An 18,947-nucleotide genomic window follows, 5' to 3' on the forward strand; every position below is an offset into this window, starting at 1 on the left:
CAATAAATGTTAAAGTAGCTTTATAAGTACCTTTTTTCCACTTATTCAATCTGCTCAAATCACAGCTACCAGATAAGGAGAACTGCTGGAGTGTGCAATGTTGTGTGTGTGTGTGTGTGTGTGTGTGTGTGTGTGTGTGCGTGTGTGTGTGGATAAATCACTTCATTTCTTTATTGTGTGTGTTTGGAGATGAGAAGAGCTGAGCGAATGCTGAGTGCTGAGTGAGAAATTAGTGAGAGGAGGGAATAAGGGGGGCTTCGTCATTGTTCAGTCTCCTGCAAACATTGTTATCGGCTCATGTTTGAGAGGACGAGGGTTGAGAGGAGCCTCACTTTAAAGTGCATTAGTTGATGAAAGCCTGCAGACTCTCCATATAGAGATATGAGAGAGAGAAAGTGGTATTTAGGTGTGAATATGTCTCTCTGGTAACAGTACGACTGGTAGTGGTGGAAAAGTCTGTATTTAGACTCTGATTCTCACTCTGCTCATACTCCTGTTTCTGGTTTATTTCTCATGAAGTTTTTCACTTGGGCAGTTTAATGCAGTTTTGTGAAACAGGACAATTGGAACGAATAATTAGGTTTCATAGGTTATAATGCAGGTGGCACAAGGGCCAGATGGACTGAGATCATGGAGAAAGGAAGAGTGGACCATTATTGGAGGCCATGTCTAGAGGGGTTTGCTCTGTAATGGAAGATGAGAGGGGAATCACACAGTTTGGAGGAAAGTCTGTGAACAGAAAGCAACTGGGAGACGAGGCTTGTTAACACTGAGAAGACCACAAAACTTCAGCTAAAGCATGCTGGACAAGATGATTTGTGGGAATATGTTGGTTGACGTAAAACAAAATCATCTCTAAAAGCTGTAGACTGGGTTTCTCTGTTGTTAGACTGTATGAGTCACTGGTGAGAGTTTGGTATTGCAGGCTACAGGATCTCAGACAGACAGCGGCAGGACTGTTGACATTCTGGGCAGCAAACAAGAGTTCTTGATTCTTGGCACAGTGGTGGAGCAGTGGTACCTGAGACCAATAAGGCTGAGGCAGTGGTACCTGAGACCAATAAGGCTGAGGCAGTGGTACCTGAGACCAATAAGGCTGGAGCAGTGGTAGCTGAGACCTTTCTGGTGGTTTACAAGGAGATATGAAAGCAGATGTGTACAGATATCTCTGCATGGCCAAACCACAACATCCATTGATGATCAGAGATTCTGTAGCACATGGGTATCAGAGTCACTTGTGAAGTGGAGGAGGAGGATAACAGACAGCAGGAGACAGGAAGACTCTGACAGATGACAACAAGACAAAAGTATGTTTTGATTTAAGTGTCAAAGGTAACACTGATATCAAGAAATACACTAACCTTGTTATGCTTCTCATTTTCTAAATATAGGAGGATATTGATCATTCCAGAGTGCAGACTGAGCAGAATGCAATTTCACTGAGTCCTGTGGGAAGCGACCAACTGATTGTTTTGGCCAGGATAATTTTTCATTGTATATTATGGCAGCATTAATGCCAGAATTTGGATTAACTGGCACGATGGTAGAAATTGAGACTTTTTGTGGTGGTAGAGTCGAGCAGACACAAGGCTGAATTAGATTAATCAAGTTCTAAGAAACAGGAACAACTGGAGAACACAAATTTTGTAAGTGAAGGGTGTCTTGGCACTGATAAGGATTTGGGTTGGTAGAGAAGTGTGGAGTGGTATTATTAGTCTTTTTTAATAAAAATGAAGAAATTATTTTTTTAATTAGCTGCAGCTGTTGGCCAATCTAGGAGGTTTCCTTTATTATTCTGAAAGAAAGTACTGGGTCGACCACTGCACTCCCCAATAACGGAAGAAAAGAAAAGTGAGTGATATTTAATGGCAAAGTCAGTTGTCTCATACAGAAGATCCAGATACAAAACGTTGGCCTTTAAACTCTGATCCTAAGCATAATTACTAGAAAGATCTAGTGTAGAATTTACTGGAGCAAGATCATTAGAAAATGTCAGAGATAAAAGTAGTAATGAGATTGTGTGAGGCGAGACATTTTAGTAATAAAAGTAGAATGAAGAAGGCTGAAGAAAAGTAGAAAAGACAAAATGAGGCAGATGAGGACTAGGGTATAGAGCAAGGTTGAATTTAATGAGTGATCAGAAATCTAATCTAGAGAGTGTGTTTGTCCCTGAATAAAAGAACAGACATGAACACTGTTGAAAAAGTAAACAAAAAACCTAGTGTCAGCATATCATGCAGGAAATTAGGACATGATGGTTAAACCAGCTGATCTGAGTGCTGTACGATCCTTAAAGAAGAATAAAATAACTTAGAGAGTCCCTCACCGTTCCCACTTCTCTAGGTGTAGATATGTGATGAATACAGCAGGGGCCAGCACGATGAGATGTTCAGGCTGTCGCTCAGTTTCAGTAAACTGAAGCATGTCAAGGTTTTTCTGGATAATAAAGTCACAGAGGAAGTTGTTAGAGATTGATAGAGATGTGATGGCTGATGTTATTATATCAGAATAGAGTTCTAGAACCTGGTAGGTCTTTCTCCTCTGGATATTCATTTACAGTAGCAGGAGAATCATACGTACAGAGGACTACATTCAAAACTGTGCTGAATGTAAACGGCCAATTAATTATTCTTTATATCTTCTTCAGTCTCAGCCGTTATCGATTCTTGTCATCTTCGCTTCATGGGTGTGTTTGGAAGTTGGAAGACTTCTGAACACAGTGCTTTCTGTTCTTCACAGATCCAGACCCAGTGACTGGAGATATGGAGTCTGCCATGGCCGTGGAGCTCAACCCCTGGGTGGAGTACGAGTTCCGGGTTGTGGCCACCAATGCCATTGGTACAGGTGACCCCAGTGCTCCATCCAGGCTGGTCCGAACCAAAGAAGCAGGTGCCTGTCACTTTACCACTCATGTTCAATGGATGTAAATTTGTGAGCTGGTATTTTATAGATATATCAACTAAACATTTAAATCTGTCTTGATCTTATAATGAGATAATTTGATCAATGTATTGTATTGTGTGTGTGTGTGTATATATATATATATATATATATATATATATATATATATATATATATATATATATATATGTATGTATGTATGTATGTATGTATGTAGATGTTTATAGATGGATAATGAATTCGAGGGAAAACGAACCGGTATTTGTGGATTGTTCCTATTGACAGTCTGATCGTATCCTGGAGCCATGTTCAGACTCGGTCACTTAAGTTAAAACGTTATATGGATATTTTCCAGGGAATCAGAGTTGGATTATGCAGCTGATTAAGTCGAGTGGATCCTTCAGATAATTAACATCACTTGCACTTTATCCAGCATGTCCTATTAGTCTGTATTTTAGTTTTATATTTATATATTGTGCTTAATGAAGCAACAAAATACTAAACTGAGGTCATGAAATCGTAATGTTTGCACAGGATGTTGGAGATTTTATCAATTTTTATTTGTAGAATTAATTAAAAAAACTTTTTGTCGGCTTAAAGGGACAATACAATTAATGAATGAATTATTCATGTATTTAATATGGGTCTTGAATGACATTTCAGAGTGTGTTTGAGTGAAATTACAGACATAAATTTTACCGTGACATATTGTGGTTACATCAAACAGTCAGACGGTGGCGCTGGACTTAACACGGCTCCTCACTCGAGCCGATATCACGCAGGAAAAATGGTCTGCATTACAGATAACCCAGACACACCTCTTTTTTTGACAAACTCTTGCATGACTTCTGAATAGCTGCTTCTGAGCTCTGAATACTGATGTGCACAATTTCAGTATCAAATCCTCTCTATGCCCTTGACTCTACTCTGAATACAGCCCGAGTATTTTTTCAGTACATATCGCACTAAAGCACGAGCATCACGCTCACTCAGTGCGCTCTTTCCATCACAGTGTCCAGCCTGTTTACTGTCTTTACCGCGGATATAAATATAGACGTCACTTTAGTCACTGTTATTCTGAAACACAGCTGACGGAGCAGACTTTGGAACTGAAGCTCCTTCATCTGACCCCAATAACACTTCCATTCTTCCAAAATCGAGTTCAGGTGGTCCAGCTTACTATTTTATACATGGAGGATGTTCATTACGTGTCTTGTGTAGTACGCCTGTCTATAAACATACTGGTTTTTCCTTTCATTTGTCACTAATTAACAATTATACACCTATTTGTAGGGTAAAGGCAGAATTACATGAATTTGAGCAGGGCTGGTATATCAGCTAGGCTTTCACACCTACAGACAAAATATCATCAAAATAACACATTTTTGGAGAACTAAACTCCGCCTCTAAGCTCAGTGTGGATGGAATACACCCTTCAGCCTGCGTGGAGCAGGCTGTGCATCATCGTTCACAAACTGAAAACAGATGACATTTAGCAGAGCTTTAGTGACTCCCATCCATATTTGTAGCACAGATTGCAGTAAATCCAAGATCACTTATCCTGATCCCCGTATGTTATTGCTTCCTGTACTGCATTTTGCTCTCCTCGTTATGTTCACAGAACATTTGTTTAACACAAGAACTGCAAATCAGAGATTCAGTGTCGTGTCACTTGAGTCATTTTCCCGCGTGTGTCCTGCGAATCCTAGACGAGTAAAAGCAAATGGTCCCTGTAAATAATGTTAAAAACGGTTGGCCTTTAGTATCTTTATGCACAGGGAAAGTTTAGCCTCTCACTCGGATGTAAAGCGAAGGATTTGTTGCGTCACGCTGCAGCTGGATGCTTTTCTCTTGTTCTTGTCTGCAGTTCCATCAGTTGCTCCAGCCAACGTGAGCGGAGGGAACGGACGCCGGCACGAACTCGTCATATCCTGGGAGGTAAGCCTGCCGTGAGTTCACACTGTGCTAATGAATGTAGTATAAAAGGCTCACCGCTCCTGTCCAAATGAATGCTTGCTGCTAATTGACTTCAGCTTTTAGAACCGAAGCCAGACGTAATTGCTGCTTTTCCAGAGTTTTTCTCATCGCAACAAATTATTCCGAGCCGTGCCTGGAACGGATTTAAATTCACCCTGAACTCAAAATTGTAATGTTTAAATGATGAGCTCCTCTCAGAAAGCTGGTTCTAATTATATAGATTTATGTTTGGGTCAAATTTGTTAACACTGCTCTACATTTACATTTTTCTCTTTCGAACACAGACTTTCTCAGTGCTGCGGTGTAACACTGATTCAGGGGAGGCGGAGCTATGCACAAGCTCACTTTGTGATGTCACAAAATAAACTCCACGGCTTTGGACCAACCGTGTCTTAGATTAGATTGCGTGTCTGCCAACGAATGTACAGTAGCTAATTTTAGATCAAGAGATGGTGGTTGTCATGGTAACAGTGAAATATTTTCTGCTGTTAAATAAATCAGTGAGAAAATGAGAATGTAAATCAAGACCCTGATACTGATTTCACACTCATACACATGTCATTAATGTGAGCTAGTTTACTAACAGTCAGCTAACGGGCTAGCTAAGTTAGCTAATGCTAGTTATCTTAGCCTATTAAGAGATGCAAGGAGAACATGTGGGTGTTTCTGAATTTGCATATTAATATACATCTATATATATATATATATATATATCTCCATCAGTGATGACGTCTCGACTTGGTTCGTCTTCGTCTCAGCACAGAGGCTGCAGGAGAAACTGAGTAAACGAGAACTTTGGTCTCAGATGAGGGCCATACACCATAATTAACCTTCAGTTCTGAACGCATTTCCCCTGTAAACACAGGCCTGCGTTTGGAACATCTGCTTGTAGTCTCACCCTTTACAATTCTTGGACAAAATTTAATCAATCTCCCGCCGTGTTAAGAGGATATTAGGACGAAACGTTCCTCAGTTGAGAGAGCACCTTTGGCAGCGGGCATCGCACTGGGAATCTCAGCGTGCACACTAATGCATTAAAAATGAACAAAGCTGGAGGATCTCAAATGAGGGCAGTTAAAAGTGCGATTAACCAGGGAGGAGGAACAGATGTGGTCTGTAAGTGATGGCTGTTCTTGCAGTTAATAAGTACTCTGGCTACAACTGTCACCATCCAAATAACCTTCATGTGAAGGGAACAGCGCCTCAGTGAGAGATTACTGGAGCTGGATCCAGATGGAGAGCGACGCTCTAATACTGCACCATCTCTTAGTGTTTATAATTCCTTTCAAAATCTATTACCATAAGTTCACCATAATCATTATTTTAATCTCTCAGTTCAATTACAATAAAGCATCACACTGTTCGCATTCTGCTCCATAGTCCAGCTTTCCCAGAGAACAGGGCTTGGAGCTGTTGTGGTGGCTACTCGGGTGTGTTATCTGCACAAACACGGCCATTATAAATTCACTTCAGTGCTGAATTCAGTCAGAGTTTGGATGATGAATCCAGGAGTCCAGGATGTTGTGTGCATCGGTGTGAGGTCAACATGGGAATTAGGTCAAGCAAATGTAAGAGACTGCGATAAGATGCTGTGCGAATGAACCACTGAAAATTCATCACCTTCCCACTTCAGTTTAATTCAGTTGTATTTATATAGCACGGGCTCACCATCCTGACGGTGTTCTCCACCTCTCTTTCTTCTCTCCCTTCACCCCTCAGCCCTTCTCCAACAATACCCCATCCTCTGTAGGCCAGCAGGAGCAGGTTTGGGCCAAACATGGCATTTCTAAATGGCATTTCTAGACTGTGGCATTTGGAAGTCATTTAGCAAAACAGTTTGAGTGTTAACTGAATTAATGCTGGATGAGGGTTCAGACCGGAGATCAGTAAATGAACACATCAGCCTGGGTTAGGAGTCGAACTAACGCACGAACTAACACACACGACATGATAACTATCTTTAGATTCTAACAGACACGTGAACTCAGACCTGTTTGACTCTGTTGTATTTGATGATTTAAAACTAGAACAGTCCAGAGTACAGATCTATAACATAAGGAATAAAACACAACGTGATGTGCTGTTAGTGTGAGTGATGAAGCGGAGTCACTGTTACCTTCCTGAAGTTGATTATTTTCCTCTAACTGCACGTCCTCCAGTGTTTTATTCCTCTTGTTTTCATTCCAAACGAGCAGGAGCCACACCTGAGTGTACTGAAATCCAAGATGAACTGATGAAACAGGTGGAATCAGGTGTGGCTCTGCTCGGTTGGAATGAAACCCTGCACCCACTCCGGACCTTTCCGGATAAGATTGGACACCCCTGGTTTATGTAGTCATTTTGAAATCGAGATTATTTGGTTTCAGAGTAGCGACAGCTTCTACCTCAAGCTGTAACTTCTCTGAACCCATCAGTGAAAATGAGAAATTTGTTTAGATCAGATCTAATGGGAGAGACAGGTGTGTTTTACATGCTCTGGTACTGAGCGGTTAGGCTACAAAAGCTAATGTAATGTGAATATTATAACAAAGTGTTGGTTATCACGTTAAAATACACACAAATATAACAAGGAAAAAATCCGATCAGGTTTTAAACGAAAGTCGACTTTCACAGTAATAGCAGAGGAGAGGAACACGTGTTGGTGTGTTTATTACTCCAGCAGCTGACCTTCAATCACGCAGGATTAGTTGTCTGAGACGAGGTTCTTCTTATTAAACAGGGTAAATGACTAAACAGACCCATCAAGTGTACCTCATTAAAGTGTGCAGAGAGAGTGAGAACGCACCGTTAGGAACACCCCGCGGACTTCATCCTGCTCCTCGCGTGTCTCAGCTTCTCCGCGGCTCTTCGGCTCTTCTCTGGTTTCTCAGAGCTGTTTTTAAAGCGCGCAGGCGAACATGTCTGCATGATGGAAGACGATTCATTTGGAGGAACACTGCAGCAAGTTAATTAGACAAGCATGGTAACGCGTCCTAGTGGAGTTTAGAGCGAAGCTGCCATACACTCCATCCTATCACTCCTCCGTGGAATGACGCCTCATTTGGTGTCAGGATTTAGGGGCCATGATTATACTGAAGCATGTGCAAATCACGCAGATTACACCATGACAGACAGCCTCGCTGCCAAGCACAGACCGGAGAGCGAGCATGAGTACAGGTGTTTGTCGGTTATTAAATTTGGCTAAGATTTAATTCTGCTAGCTCACATTTTAATTAAATTTCTACCTCCCTTAATAGATTGCATTTGGTGCTATTAAATGGCCAGCAGGTGCTGTAGAAGGCTCCTCGTGTCACCTGTTTAGCAAAATCATCAAACAAACAACAGACTGCCTTTTAAAGGAGAAACCTGGGAAATATGTAGAAAACATTGTGTTTATTTATTTATTTACTTATTTATGCATTCCATCTGCATGCTATAGCAAAAAGACACAGGAAGTGAAAAATCTTTATGGTAATGTATCTACTGTGATCCAGTTTGACTGCACAGCATTGTGGGTAATGTTTCCTCACAGATGGTTTCCAAAAGCAGTAAAACAAAGCCTGTTCCCATCTTCCCTTTAAATCCCCATCATGGCTGTAGTTCAGACGTAGCTCATAGCCCTGCCGTTTACTCACGCAGAGCTTTACAGCGTGTTTAATTGATGTGTGATGTGACATTCACAACTGATTTCTTCCATTACAACTGAAAATCTCCAGAATCCACAGGGGACGTCCTGACATTTTGATGCACATCCATGCCATTTAGTGTGTTCCCATTTAAGAAAGGATGTTATTTAGCTCTAAAACATTTAGACTGAAAGCATTTATTGCTGTGTGTGTATATTATTATTACAACGCTTCAGCTTGTTCCTGAATAAGATGTGAACGTTTTCAGGAAATGTGGAACCATGTTGTGGATCTTCACTAATGAAGTTCGCGTTTATCTGAGCTGGACCGATCCTACAGGAAGTGAATTTTTGGGCAAATTGTGACAAAAATAAGACAGGCTGATAAATCCGTCACACTTGAAGAACGATTTCCCTCATTTTTTTCCCTCTCAGCTGGTCGCTTATGACCCGAGTCATTTTCTAATTAACGTCACGTCTCTCCATCGCTGCCCCCGAGCTCCGAGCATGTTAACGGTTCTGCATGTTACAGAAATAAAGAATCCACTACCTCCGTGTCCACGTCTTCTTTTCTTTCTTTCAGCCTGTTTCTGAAGAGTTCCAGAATGGAGATGGGTTCGGCTATATCGTGGCGTTTCGTGCCAATGGAACACGGGCATGGAAGGAAAAGATGGTGACGTCAGCAGACTCCACCACCTATAAGTACAGGGACGAGACGTTCCCTCCTCTCACGCCGTTTGAGGTGAAGGTGGGTGTGTACAACAACAAAGGAGATGGGCCCTTCAGCAAAGCAGTCACCGTGTTCTCCGCAGAAGGAGGTGAGGATGCGGAGAATCCAACTTGTTAGAACAATCAGAACAGCGGATATTGCTATACTGGAATTGTAGCTAGCTGAGCGAAGAAAAAAGTTCTCGTTTTCGTTGTTGTAGTAACTCGTCGCTAACAGGGATGTATGCTGCATTCCTGGTACCTGGTATTGTAGGTGGTAATTCACAAGTTGTAATCAAGTCATTTCCCACCACGCTGTTTTCAACGTAAAAGGAAAAAAATATGGACACCTCCATGAAAGTGTGTTTTGTTTGTTCTGTCAGAGCACGTAAAGATCATAAAAATCTACTTTAACTGCACTTTATTAATTACAGGCCTGAGGTTCTGTTCTACTGTAGTGAATTACTGAATTAAAGCATAGCAACAACAGCAAACTAAAGCAAGTAGCTTAGCAACAATCTAGTCAGCTAACGTTAGTGATGACTCTAATGCTGTTGATGACCTTCTCAAATCAGTGATTAGTATGTACAGTGAGTAAATCTGATCTAAATCCAATACTGCTATAAACTCGTTTAAAATGAGATAAGAGGAACTTTACGCAGTTCAATGTGAGCGGCCATGTTGATTTAACATCACCCCGTAAGCGGGGAAGGAACTGGTAGTTGAGAAGACTATCTCAAGTTGGCGAGTTGAAATGATAAGGTGAGGGGTGTTTTCGGTGGTTTTTACTGGCTGTAGGTGGGGAATTACAAGCTGCAGCCTTGAATGCAGCATTAACTTGATGTTATTCTTAAACCCTGATCTGTTTATTTAGTACGAGGATGTTTTTAATAGCAGCATAAAGCTTCTGTATCTTTAATCACAGAGCCACGGGAAGCACCATCTGATGTGAAAGCATCCGCCATGTCCTCTTCTGAGGTCAAGGTCACGTGGAAAGCACCCAGCCCTGGGCCAGGAAGACCCCAGGGATACGAGGTGAGAGACAGAGAGAGAGGGAGAGAGGGAGAGAGGGAGGGAGGGAGGGAGGAGGGAGAGAGAGGGAGAAGGGGAGAGAGGGAGAGGGAGAGAGAGGGAGGGAGAGGGAGGGAGAAGTGGAGAGAGGGAGAGAGAGGGAGGGAGAGGGAGGGAGAAGGGGAGAGAGGGAGAGGGAGAGAGAGGGAGGGAGAGGGAGGGAGAAGGGGAGAGACGGAGAGGGAGCAGTAATCATATCAGTGTGTGTGTATAAATTGGTTGAATTGTTTTGTTGTGTGTTTATATATTTAGCGTATATGTTTAACAGGATTTTTTGCGTGTGTGTGTGTGTGTGTGTGTGTGTGTGTGTGTGTGGTCTGAATAAAGAAAGATTATCTAATAAAAGGGAACAGCACCATTGTGTCCTCAGGAAGAGGAATCATCGCCCTTCACCACTGCAGGATATTACACGCTCAGCTATTACGCTATTCATGCAAAATGCATGACAGTTATTTAAACTAAATGATGTAATATTAGACAACATTAGCAGACTTTTTTTTCTTTTTCTCATCCGCATGCCTCTCTCCCTCTCTCTCTCTCTCTCTCTCTCTCTCTCTCTCTCTCTCTCTCTCTCTCTCTGATTGAAGCCGGTACTCAGAATGCTTTTTCATCTTCTAACAGGTGAACTACTGGAGGGACTCGGAGCAGGAGGAGGCAGGGAAGAGAAAGAGGACGGTGGGAAATGAGACGGTTGTGCTGATTTCAGGACTGGAGGGGAACACGCAGTACCACATCACGGTGAAGGGTTTCAACAGCATTGGGCAGGGACCACCGAGCGCCTCCATCCAGGCCAGCACCAAGAAAAACCGTGAGTACTCCAAACACCACCAACCCGAGCACAGAGAACACACACCGTGTTCAGGCAAATTGAGGTGATTGTATGTGAGTGGAGTGGAAACGTTTTTCATTTTCACTACCAGTTTCCGTAACTGGCTTTCTCAGCTAATAAGCACATAGAGCAGACATTCTCGCTGCGGAAACTTAGCAAGCGGCATTAAAACAATGCCTCTAAACTGTAAACACCCGGAGCTGAAGCACGTCATGTCATTCAGGCGGTGCGTGCTAATGTTTCTGAAGGAACCCTCATGAGAGATCTCCTTCAGAATCACACATGAAGGTAAATCCTACGTGCTGAATGCAAGCACCGGGAACATGAAATGCTTTGAATGTGGAGACGTTGGGTATAAAAAGCTCATCTGCTTTTGAGCACATATGAGGAACCCGGGCCGAGCGGTGTGAGGGTGAAGGAGAAGAAGTGAGAACACCAGGCAGACCGGGGTCAGTGCAGGGGGCGTCACTGCTGATCGACCTGCTGCTCCTGCTGCTGAGAGCAGAGCTGAGGATGAACAGGAAGGAGAAAGCAGTGATCCACAACCTGCCCATGAAGCAGACTCTGCTGAGCTCCAGGCTTCACAGCTGGAGGACCATATAGTTGAGGAAGCTGGTGGAGTGTGGTGATGTGGTGGAGGAAAATGGAGGCTGAATAATGGTGCAAGAATAGAGAATGCTGGTATGTGATGGCAGGGAACGCTGCTGTGGTAATGAAGAGTGCTGGTAATATGATGAACAATGGTGGTCTGATAATGAGGAGGCTGGTGTGTCCAGAGAAAACATACTGTATTGCTGTATGACTCTGGAGAACGCTGTGGTGGTTGAGGAGAGCAGTGAAATGACTAGGGAGAACACTGGAAATGTCCTAGAGAAAGCTGCTGTTGTCGTGAAATGGAGATTGATGATGTGTTTATGGAGAATGATGGGAATGTGGAGAGGTTAGTGATGTGGGTAAGGAGCATGGCGCTGTGGAGGCAGTGAGTAGCATGGGTGTTGCTGCTGTGAAGAAAAAGAGTACTACAGCTGTTTCCGTGTAATCGTTATATCAGATGAATCATTTACTAGACGAGACTTTTGGAAAGGTTTTGGACATCACAGACACGGACACTGGAACCGCGCCAACAAATGTGAGATCGCTTGTGATGGCAACAAAGCTACGGAAAGAAAACTTTTAAAAGATAAATAATAAAATGTCCATGTCACATCACATGGGTTTCTCTCTTCTCTGTACAGCTGTACTCATCTGTTCCATCTGTCCTCTTATTCCTTCTTACAGAGAAGCTGAGAGTAGGAACTTTTACTATTAATGGGGGCAGGGACAGGAAACAGAGCAACAGAGAAAACGAGACAGAATGGAGGATGTGCTGGGAAGACCTACTCTTACTTAGTCATTGGAGTAATTTTAGTGCTGGAGTGGCAATTTTATTTTCAGAAAGGTTAAGAGCAACTCTCACAGTGAGTATTGAGTTAGAGCAGGGGCAAGTTTTAATGGAACAAGCAGAAATCAGAGGAACAGGTTTTTTATTTGTAAATGTTTATGCCTCAAATATAGGCGAGTGAAAATATTTAATAAACTGAGCGTATACTTCACAAATACATAGCGTTCAAATAGTCTCTTATATAATGTGGAGTGAGTGTGTGTGAGAGTGGAAACAGGTGTGTGATTAGAACTCCAGTGAAGGGGTGTGTGTGTGTGTGTGTGTGTGTGTGTGTGTGTGTGTGTGTGTGTGTGTGTGTGTGTTTGTGTGTGTGTGTTTGTCTGTGTGTGTGGGAAGTGTAGTCATCTTCGGCTATGTTTGTAGTTGATGGAGCATTCTGGGAAATGGAGTCGCTGGTCTGCTGTGATGTGACACTGAGGAGCTCAGAAAAAGAGGTATTGAAGCTCATCAGGCTGGAAAAGGTCACAGAACCATCTCTAAAGAGTTTGGACTCCACCAATCCACAGTCAGACAGATTGTGTAGAAATGGAGGAAATTCAACACCATTGTTCCCCTCCATAGGAGTGGAGACCAACAAAGATCTCTCCAAGAGCAAGACTTGTAATAGTCCACGAGGTCACAGAGGAACCCAGGGGAACTTCTACGCATCTAAAGGCCTCTCTCACATTGGCTAATGTTAATGTTCATGAGTCCACCATCAGGAGAACACTGAACAACAATGGTGTGCATGGCAGGGCTGCAAGGAGAAAGCCACGGCTCTCCAAAATGAGCATTGCTGCACATCTGTGGTTTGCTAAAGATCACGTGGACGAGTCAGAAGGCTACTGGAAATGTTTTGTGGATGGATGAGACTAAAATAGAACTTTTTGGTTTAAATGAGAAGCGTTAAGTTTGGAGAAAGGAAAACACTGCGTTCCAGCATAAGAACCTTATCCCATCTGTGAAACATGGTGGTGGTAGTGTCATGGCTTGGACCTGTTTTGCTGCATCTGGGCAGAACGACTTGCCATCTCTGATGGAACAATGACTTCTGAATTATACCAGCGATTTCTAAAGAAAAATGTCAGGACATCTGCCCATGACCTGAATCTCAAGAGAAAGTGAATAAAGTTAACGTTTTGGAATGGGTAAATCCGCCTAGAACAGAGAACCAGACCTCAAAATAAGACGCTGTATCACAATGGCAGCAGAAATGAGAAAGATTGCATTGAACTTTTATAAGGAACTGTACCGTGTACCGCGCAACTACTGAAGGATCTACCAGAACTGAGAAAAGTACAAAAAGAAACACTGGACTTGGACATGGAACCCCGAGGACTAGCCCTGGCGGTACAGCAGTTATCCTCTGGGTGAACACCAGGCATTGATCGACTCCCAACTGAATTTTACAAACATTTCTGGAAAACATGGGGAGCAGACCTGTATGAGGTTTTTTAAATGGTTTATAAATAATGGGAAATTGCACACGGGTGGTTTTATCTCTCCTTCCAAAAAAAAGTGACTTAGGTGTCTTTAAAAAATGGAAGCCTGCGGCACTTTTATGTCTCGACTACAAAATCCTATCAAAATGTCTGTCAAATGCTCTGAAAGAACACATAATAGTGATAAATAAAATGATAAATACTGTGTGCCTGGATGTTTTTCTTGAACTGTTTCAAATCAACTCACACCATCTGGGTTTTTTATCTATAGACCAAGAAAAGGCTTTTTACAGAGAAGATCACACATAACGTTTTAATACACTAGATGCTTTTGGGACAGGTACAAGTTTTTTTTTTTTTAATCATGGATGAAACTTTTATATTCTGATGCTTGCATTATACTCAGGGTTGAGTGAGGACTTGGCTGCAGCGGTGGACAAGGCAAGGTCGTCCATTGTCTGTGAAACTGTACAGTTTGGCCATCAAACCTTTACTCTGTCAATTAATAACCAGCATGCAGGGTTATCAGTGTGAGGACTACAGGAGACGGTGGTTCTGTCAGCTGATCCAGACCATGTCATGGTCTTTGTTACAAAACAGGAAGATGTTCAAGCTCTTACTTGCAGTCTCGTTGTGCATCGAGTGTTATCAGACTTTCTGAAGACCAGACACAGAACTGCAGGACGTGGGTGCAGGGTGAGCTTCTGTGTGCTGTTTAAATTAAGTCACTAATATTACTCTAACACCTGTGATGGACTGGCACCCTGTCCAGGGTGTACCCCGCCTTGTGCCCGATGCTAATGGGATAGGCTCCAGGTTCCCCGTGACCCTGAAAAGGATAAGCGGTATGGATGGATATTACTCTAACAAAAGCACTCTTTCCTAAATCAAATGTTTTTATAGATAATATTTGTGTTTTTAAGGAAGATTATTGTAGAAATGAAGGCTTTTTTTTTAATAAAATCAAGTCTCTCTCTGTATCTCTCCTCAGCCCCGAGCCATCCACCAGCCAATGTGATGTGGATTCAGGAGGGGAATAATGTCTCCTTATCCTGGGACCCAGTGAAGGCTCTGGACAACGAGTCGGATGTTATAGGCTACAGGGTGCGATTCTCTCTCACACACACACACACACACATTTGTGTATGGTGGTATTTGTTACTAACTTTGATTTATTTTTTCAGGTATTATTACGTCAGGAGGGGCGTGGTCACAGTCAGGTCATGAGGACCCCGAACACGGCTGCGGTCCTCACGCTACCAGAAGGAGGAACTTATATTATTGAAGTGTGTGCCATCAGTGAAGGAGGCGAAGGAGCAGCCAGCTCTCAAATCAGAGTGCTCACATCCTCAGGTGCTTGTCCTCGTCCCTAAACACTGCGTCACATGACCTCTAACCACCTTAAATTCTCACTAATGAACAAAAATGAAAAATGTAAAAATTCTGTCCATATGGGGCGCACAGTGGATTAGCGGTTAGCATGTTCGCCTCACACCTCCATGTGTGTGTGTGGAGTTCGCATGTTCTCCCCGTGCTGCAGGGGTTTCCTCCTGGTACTCCGGTTTCCTCCCCAGTCCAAAGACATGTATGATTGGCTGATTGGCATGTCCAAAGTGTCTGTAGTGTATGAATGGGTGTGTGAATGTGTCCTGTAATTGATTGGCACCCCGTCCAGGGTGTACCCCACCTTGTGCCCCATACTCCCTAGGGTAGGCTCCAGGTTCCCCGTGACCCAGTAGGATAAGTGGTGTAGAAAATGGATGGATGGATGATATCTGAAAAGAAGAGAAGCTGCATTGGATAAGTAACTAATAAACACTGAGTGTTGCTGTCATGGTAAAATACTGAGTGATGGGGTGGTGTGATGCGTTTTATCCGTTTATAGTTACATTTAATGTTGTGGTGAAACAAGTTAGTTCCTGTTGTCACTTATGTTATAGCAGCTATAAACACTGTCTCCCTCACCATCCCTCTCTCTATTCTCTCTCTCTATTTTCTCTGTTCATGTAAGAATCACAGTTTGTGGTGTCAGTGAGAAACAGTAAAGAAGTGTAAACTCCTCTGTGCTGAAGATATCAGAAAACTTAAAGTTACAGCTTTACCTCTGACTGTTGCAAAGCACTGACACTGGAGACTCCTTCCGTAAATTTGAAATAAACAGCTCTTTACAGAAAACTTCACCACATCAATTACGATTGCGTAATAACGATAACATTAGAGCGAGAGCATTAATATAAACCTGCGTTACTGTCAGAGCCTCTGTTATAGAAAACTAATCACCACCTTCTGACCAATCACAATCCAGAACTCCACATCGCTGTCATATAATTAAAAATAAATCATGCAAAGTTATAGTGCTAAAGGAGAGACGTGGGTCAATAGCACCTCCATTTGTGGACAGTGAAGAAAACTTGAAGGTGAATTGAGTTAATAAAGCCATAGCTGCACTTCAGCTTAATGTCTCTTTAATTAGCTTTCCTCCACACACACCTACACGGCAGAAAAACCAATTACAGCTAATGTGACAAGATAAATTTAAAGTGTACATGGACAATAGACTTAACGAGCCTTTGAGGGGGAAAAAAAGACTTTATTTGCCAACTTGCAAATAATTCTTGGAGTTGAACTTTTGGCAAACCTCAGCAGATATTTCTGAGAAAGCTACAATCCATAATGTTCATATAAAGAGCAGGATGAAAATATAAACACCTCTGATCTCTCTGTTGTTCTGTAGGTGTGAGGGCGAAAAGTCAGCAGCGTTCTGTGCATTATCTGCCGTCAGTCTTCGCATGGACTCTTCTTCTCCTGACGGTCCTGATGGTGCCTTCTGCCCCGTGGTGAGGCATCTTCACCATGTAACTCTGCCCCCTGTGTGGAGGGAATGGACTCTCCCTACACCATACAGACTGCCGTGTTGGCCTGAACCATCTCCAGGACATAGGGGCTGGCCAAATGCAAGTGCTTCTTTATTCAACCAGGAATCCATCCATTTTTTTGCTACTGATTCTGTTGCAGTTTTTCTTCTCATTATCAGTGTTGTATCGTGCATTGTGCATAGAACGTCCTTATATTACACAAACTGCTGAACTTTTATCAAATCCAGCCTTCACTGAGAGCCGGGAACACTGAGGACTGAGACTCTTCATCTGACACGTCTCCATCCCTTTAACCCATGGCTGCCTAAACAAGTGAAGCCATTAAACTCAGCTTAGATAAGTGCATTGTTTCTTATTCACACATTAAGAATGACAGCAAGATGGAGGACAAGAAGTAGAAGAAAAGAAAAAACTAACAAAAACAACAACAGTGAAATGTTTTTATAGTGCCGAGTCTTTCCAGAATTCCTTTTTGTACATCATGTTAACTTAAAACTGGCGTGTGTGTGTGTGTGTGTGTGTGTGTGTGTGTGTGTCAGAGGGTTTTTTATGTTGTGTTTTTGTCAGTTTCTGATGCACATGCGAGGCTGCTGAGGGTCTGGGTGGGTGTGGTCAAGGTAGTCTAGAGGGCAGGGTTTTACCTGTAGTGCCCAAACACATCATTAGACAAACAGAAAGAATCAAAGAATCTGTGATGTCATGGTGAACGCTGAAATAAATGTGACGTATATTTTTCACCAGCGCGTGTTTTCACTCTCTGTTCTGAGGAGAACGTTGTTTATATTTTATTGTTGATGTTTTTCTGTAAAGCTGTTGTGACTTACAGACAGAACAGGAGCCGTTACCACCCCGTACACACACATCAGTATAAGGTTTTATTTTTAACTCCATATCAGATTATTTGCTGTTAAATGTCTTAAAGCAAATTATTTTGTGTTTTATATTTCATGCAGCCAATCAGTGACAGTCATGTCAGGTAATTGCGCAGAAGGACACGCCCCCAAGATATGATCTCCATTAATGCGGATATTTTTCACTCTATCTTTGATCATTTAAAAATTTTACCAAAATGCAAGAAGACTAAACACACGTCGTCGAAGCGGAGAGCACACTACACAACAGTACAGGTGACAGAAGTGTAAGTTTAGTGTTTTTTGTTTGAATTGTGTGTTTGCTTTTCACAGCATGAAGAACATTTATAAAAACGATGAGTCCAGCTGCTGATCTGTCTGGAAGTGTTTGTGTAATAGTTTCATCATTCCTCATGATGCTGTCGATCAGATCTTTTGATATAAAGCATCGCTCAACTCTAACAATTTTATTATCGAGATATTGATAGCTGTTATATTTGATATATATTCAGTTTCTGAGTCAGAGTGATGCATTTCATCTTCCAAATGCGTCTAGGTTTCCAATTTCATGGTCAATTACCAATTTACCAAAAACACAGGTTACCAATTTCATGGTCTCTCATCTCATTATTTAAAAAATGTCTGCGTTCCATCAGACTGTAATACTGAGATTTGTTAGATGATTATTCATAGTGTTCTCTGAGCTCAGGTGACTGACTGGGCTGCTGTCATTGTGCTTCCAATCTTAGAAGCAGCAAAGACCAGATTTTCTCTCGGCCATATTCAGCATCACCTGAAGTAGCTGTCAGTGTTGACCTGTTTCTTCAGCCTGCTCACGTCTCCATCTCCAGGGGACTGTCAGTCAAAATAAATTCCCTTCCAGTGTAATTAATGCCTGAGTGGAGCTGCCACGACTTGTGCTGAGAGTACTGTTAGCGCACTTTCTCCAAATCCCACTCATCCCCTAGAGTATGGCTGGACACTCCATTAGAACCCGCCAGCCGGCTCTGACTCACCTTCCCGGCTCTGACTCGACTTCATCCAGGGAAATGTTTATGAAGGCTTTCAGTAACCCAGGCCATGCTGAAATGTCTAAAAATAGCACATCAGCTTTAGTAATAGGAAGTCGAAGCATCTTCCCATCATTCAGTGGAGATAAAGACGTCAAAGTGAAATGTAGTTTATACCACTGTTATTGCGAGTAAATATCCAATTATTATAAAGTAGATTTAGAATGTACATTTATACTCAGTCCTTAAAAGTCAGTC

General features: G+C 42.4%; 1 protein-coding gene across 2 annotated transcripts in view; it reads left to right on the top strand.

Moving 5' to 3' along the window:
- The window catches only part of cntn5 (contactin 5), a 147,757-nt gene extending 129,637 nt beyond the window's left edge, over positions 1–18,120 (top strand). The window contains exons 17-24 of one of the 2 annotated variants that reach the window (XM_053622376.1): positions 2,740–2,889; positions 4,769–4,839; positions 9,066–9,300; positions 10,116–10,225; positions 10,883–11,069; positions 14,944–15,056; positions 15,137–15,305; positions 16,687–18,120. In XM_053622376.1, the coding sequence (XP_053478351.1) occupies positions 2,740–2,889; positions 4,769–4,839; positions 9,066–9,300; positions 10,116–10,225; positions 10,883–11,069; positions 14,944–15,056; positions 15,137–15,305; positions 16,687–16,793 (1,142 nt within the window). In that variant the 3' untranslated portion in view covers positions 16,794–18,120. The other variant, XM_053622377.1, reaches the window with a different exon arrangement.
- The last annotated feature ends 827 nt before the right edge of the window (positions 18,121–18,947 follow it).

This window comes from Ictalurus furcatus, chromosome 4 (genome assembly GCF_023375685.1).
Source record: "Ictalurus furcatus strain D&B chromosome 4, Billie_1.0, whole genome shotgun sequence".
Lineage (NCBI taxonomy): Eukaryota > Metazoa > Chordata > Actinopteri > Siluriformes > Ictaluridae > Ictalurus > Ictalurus furcatus.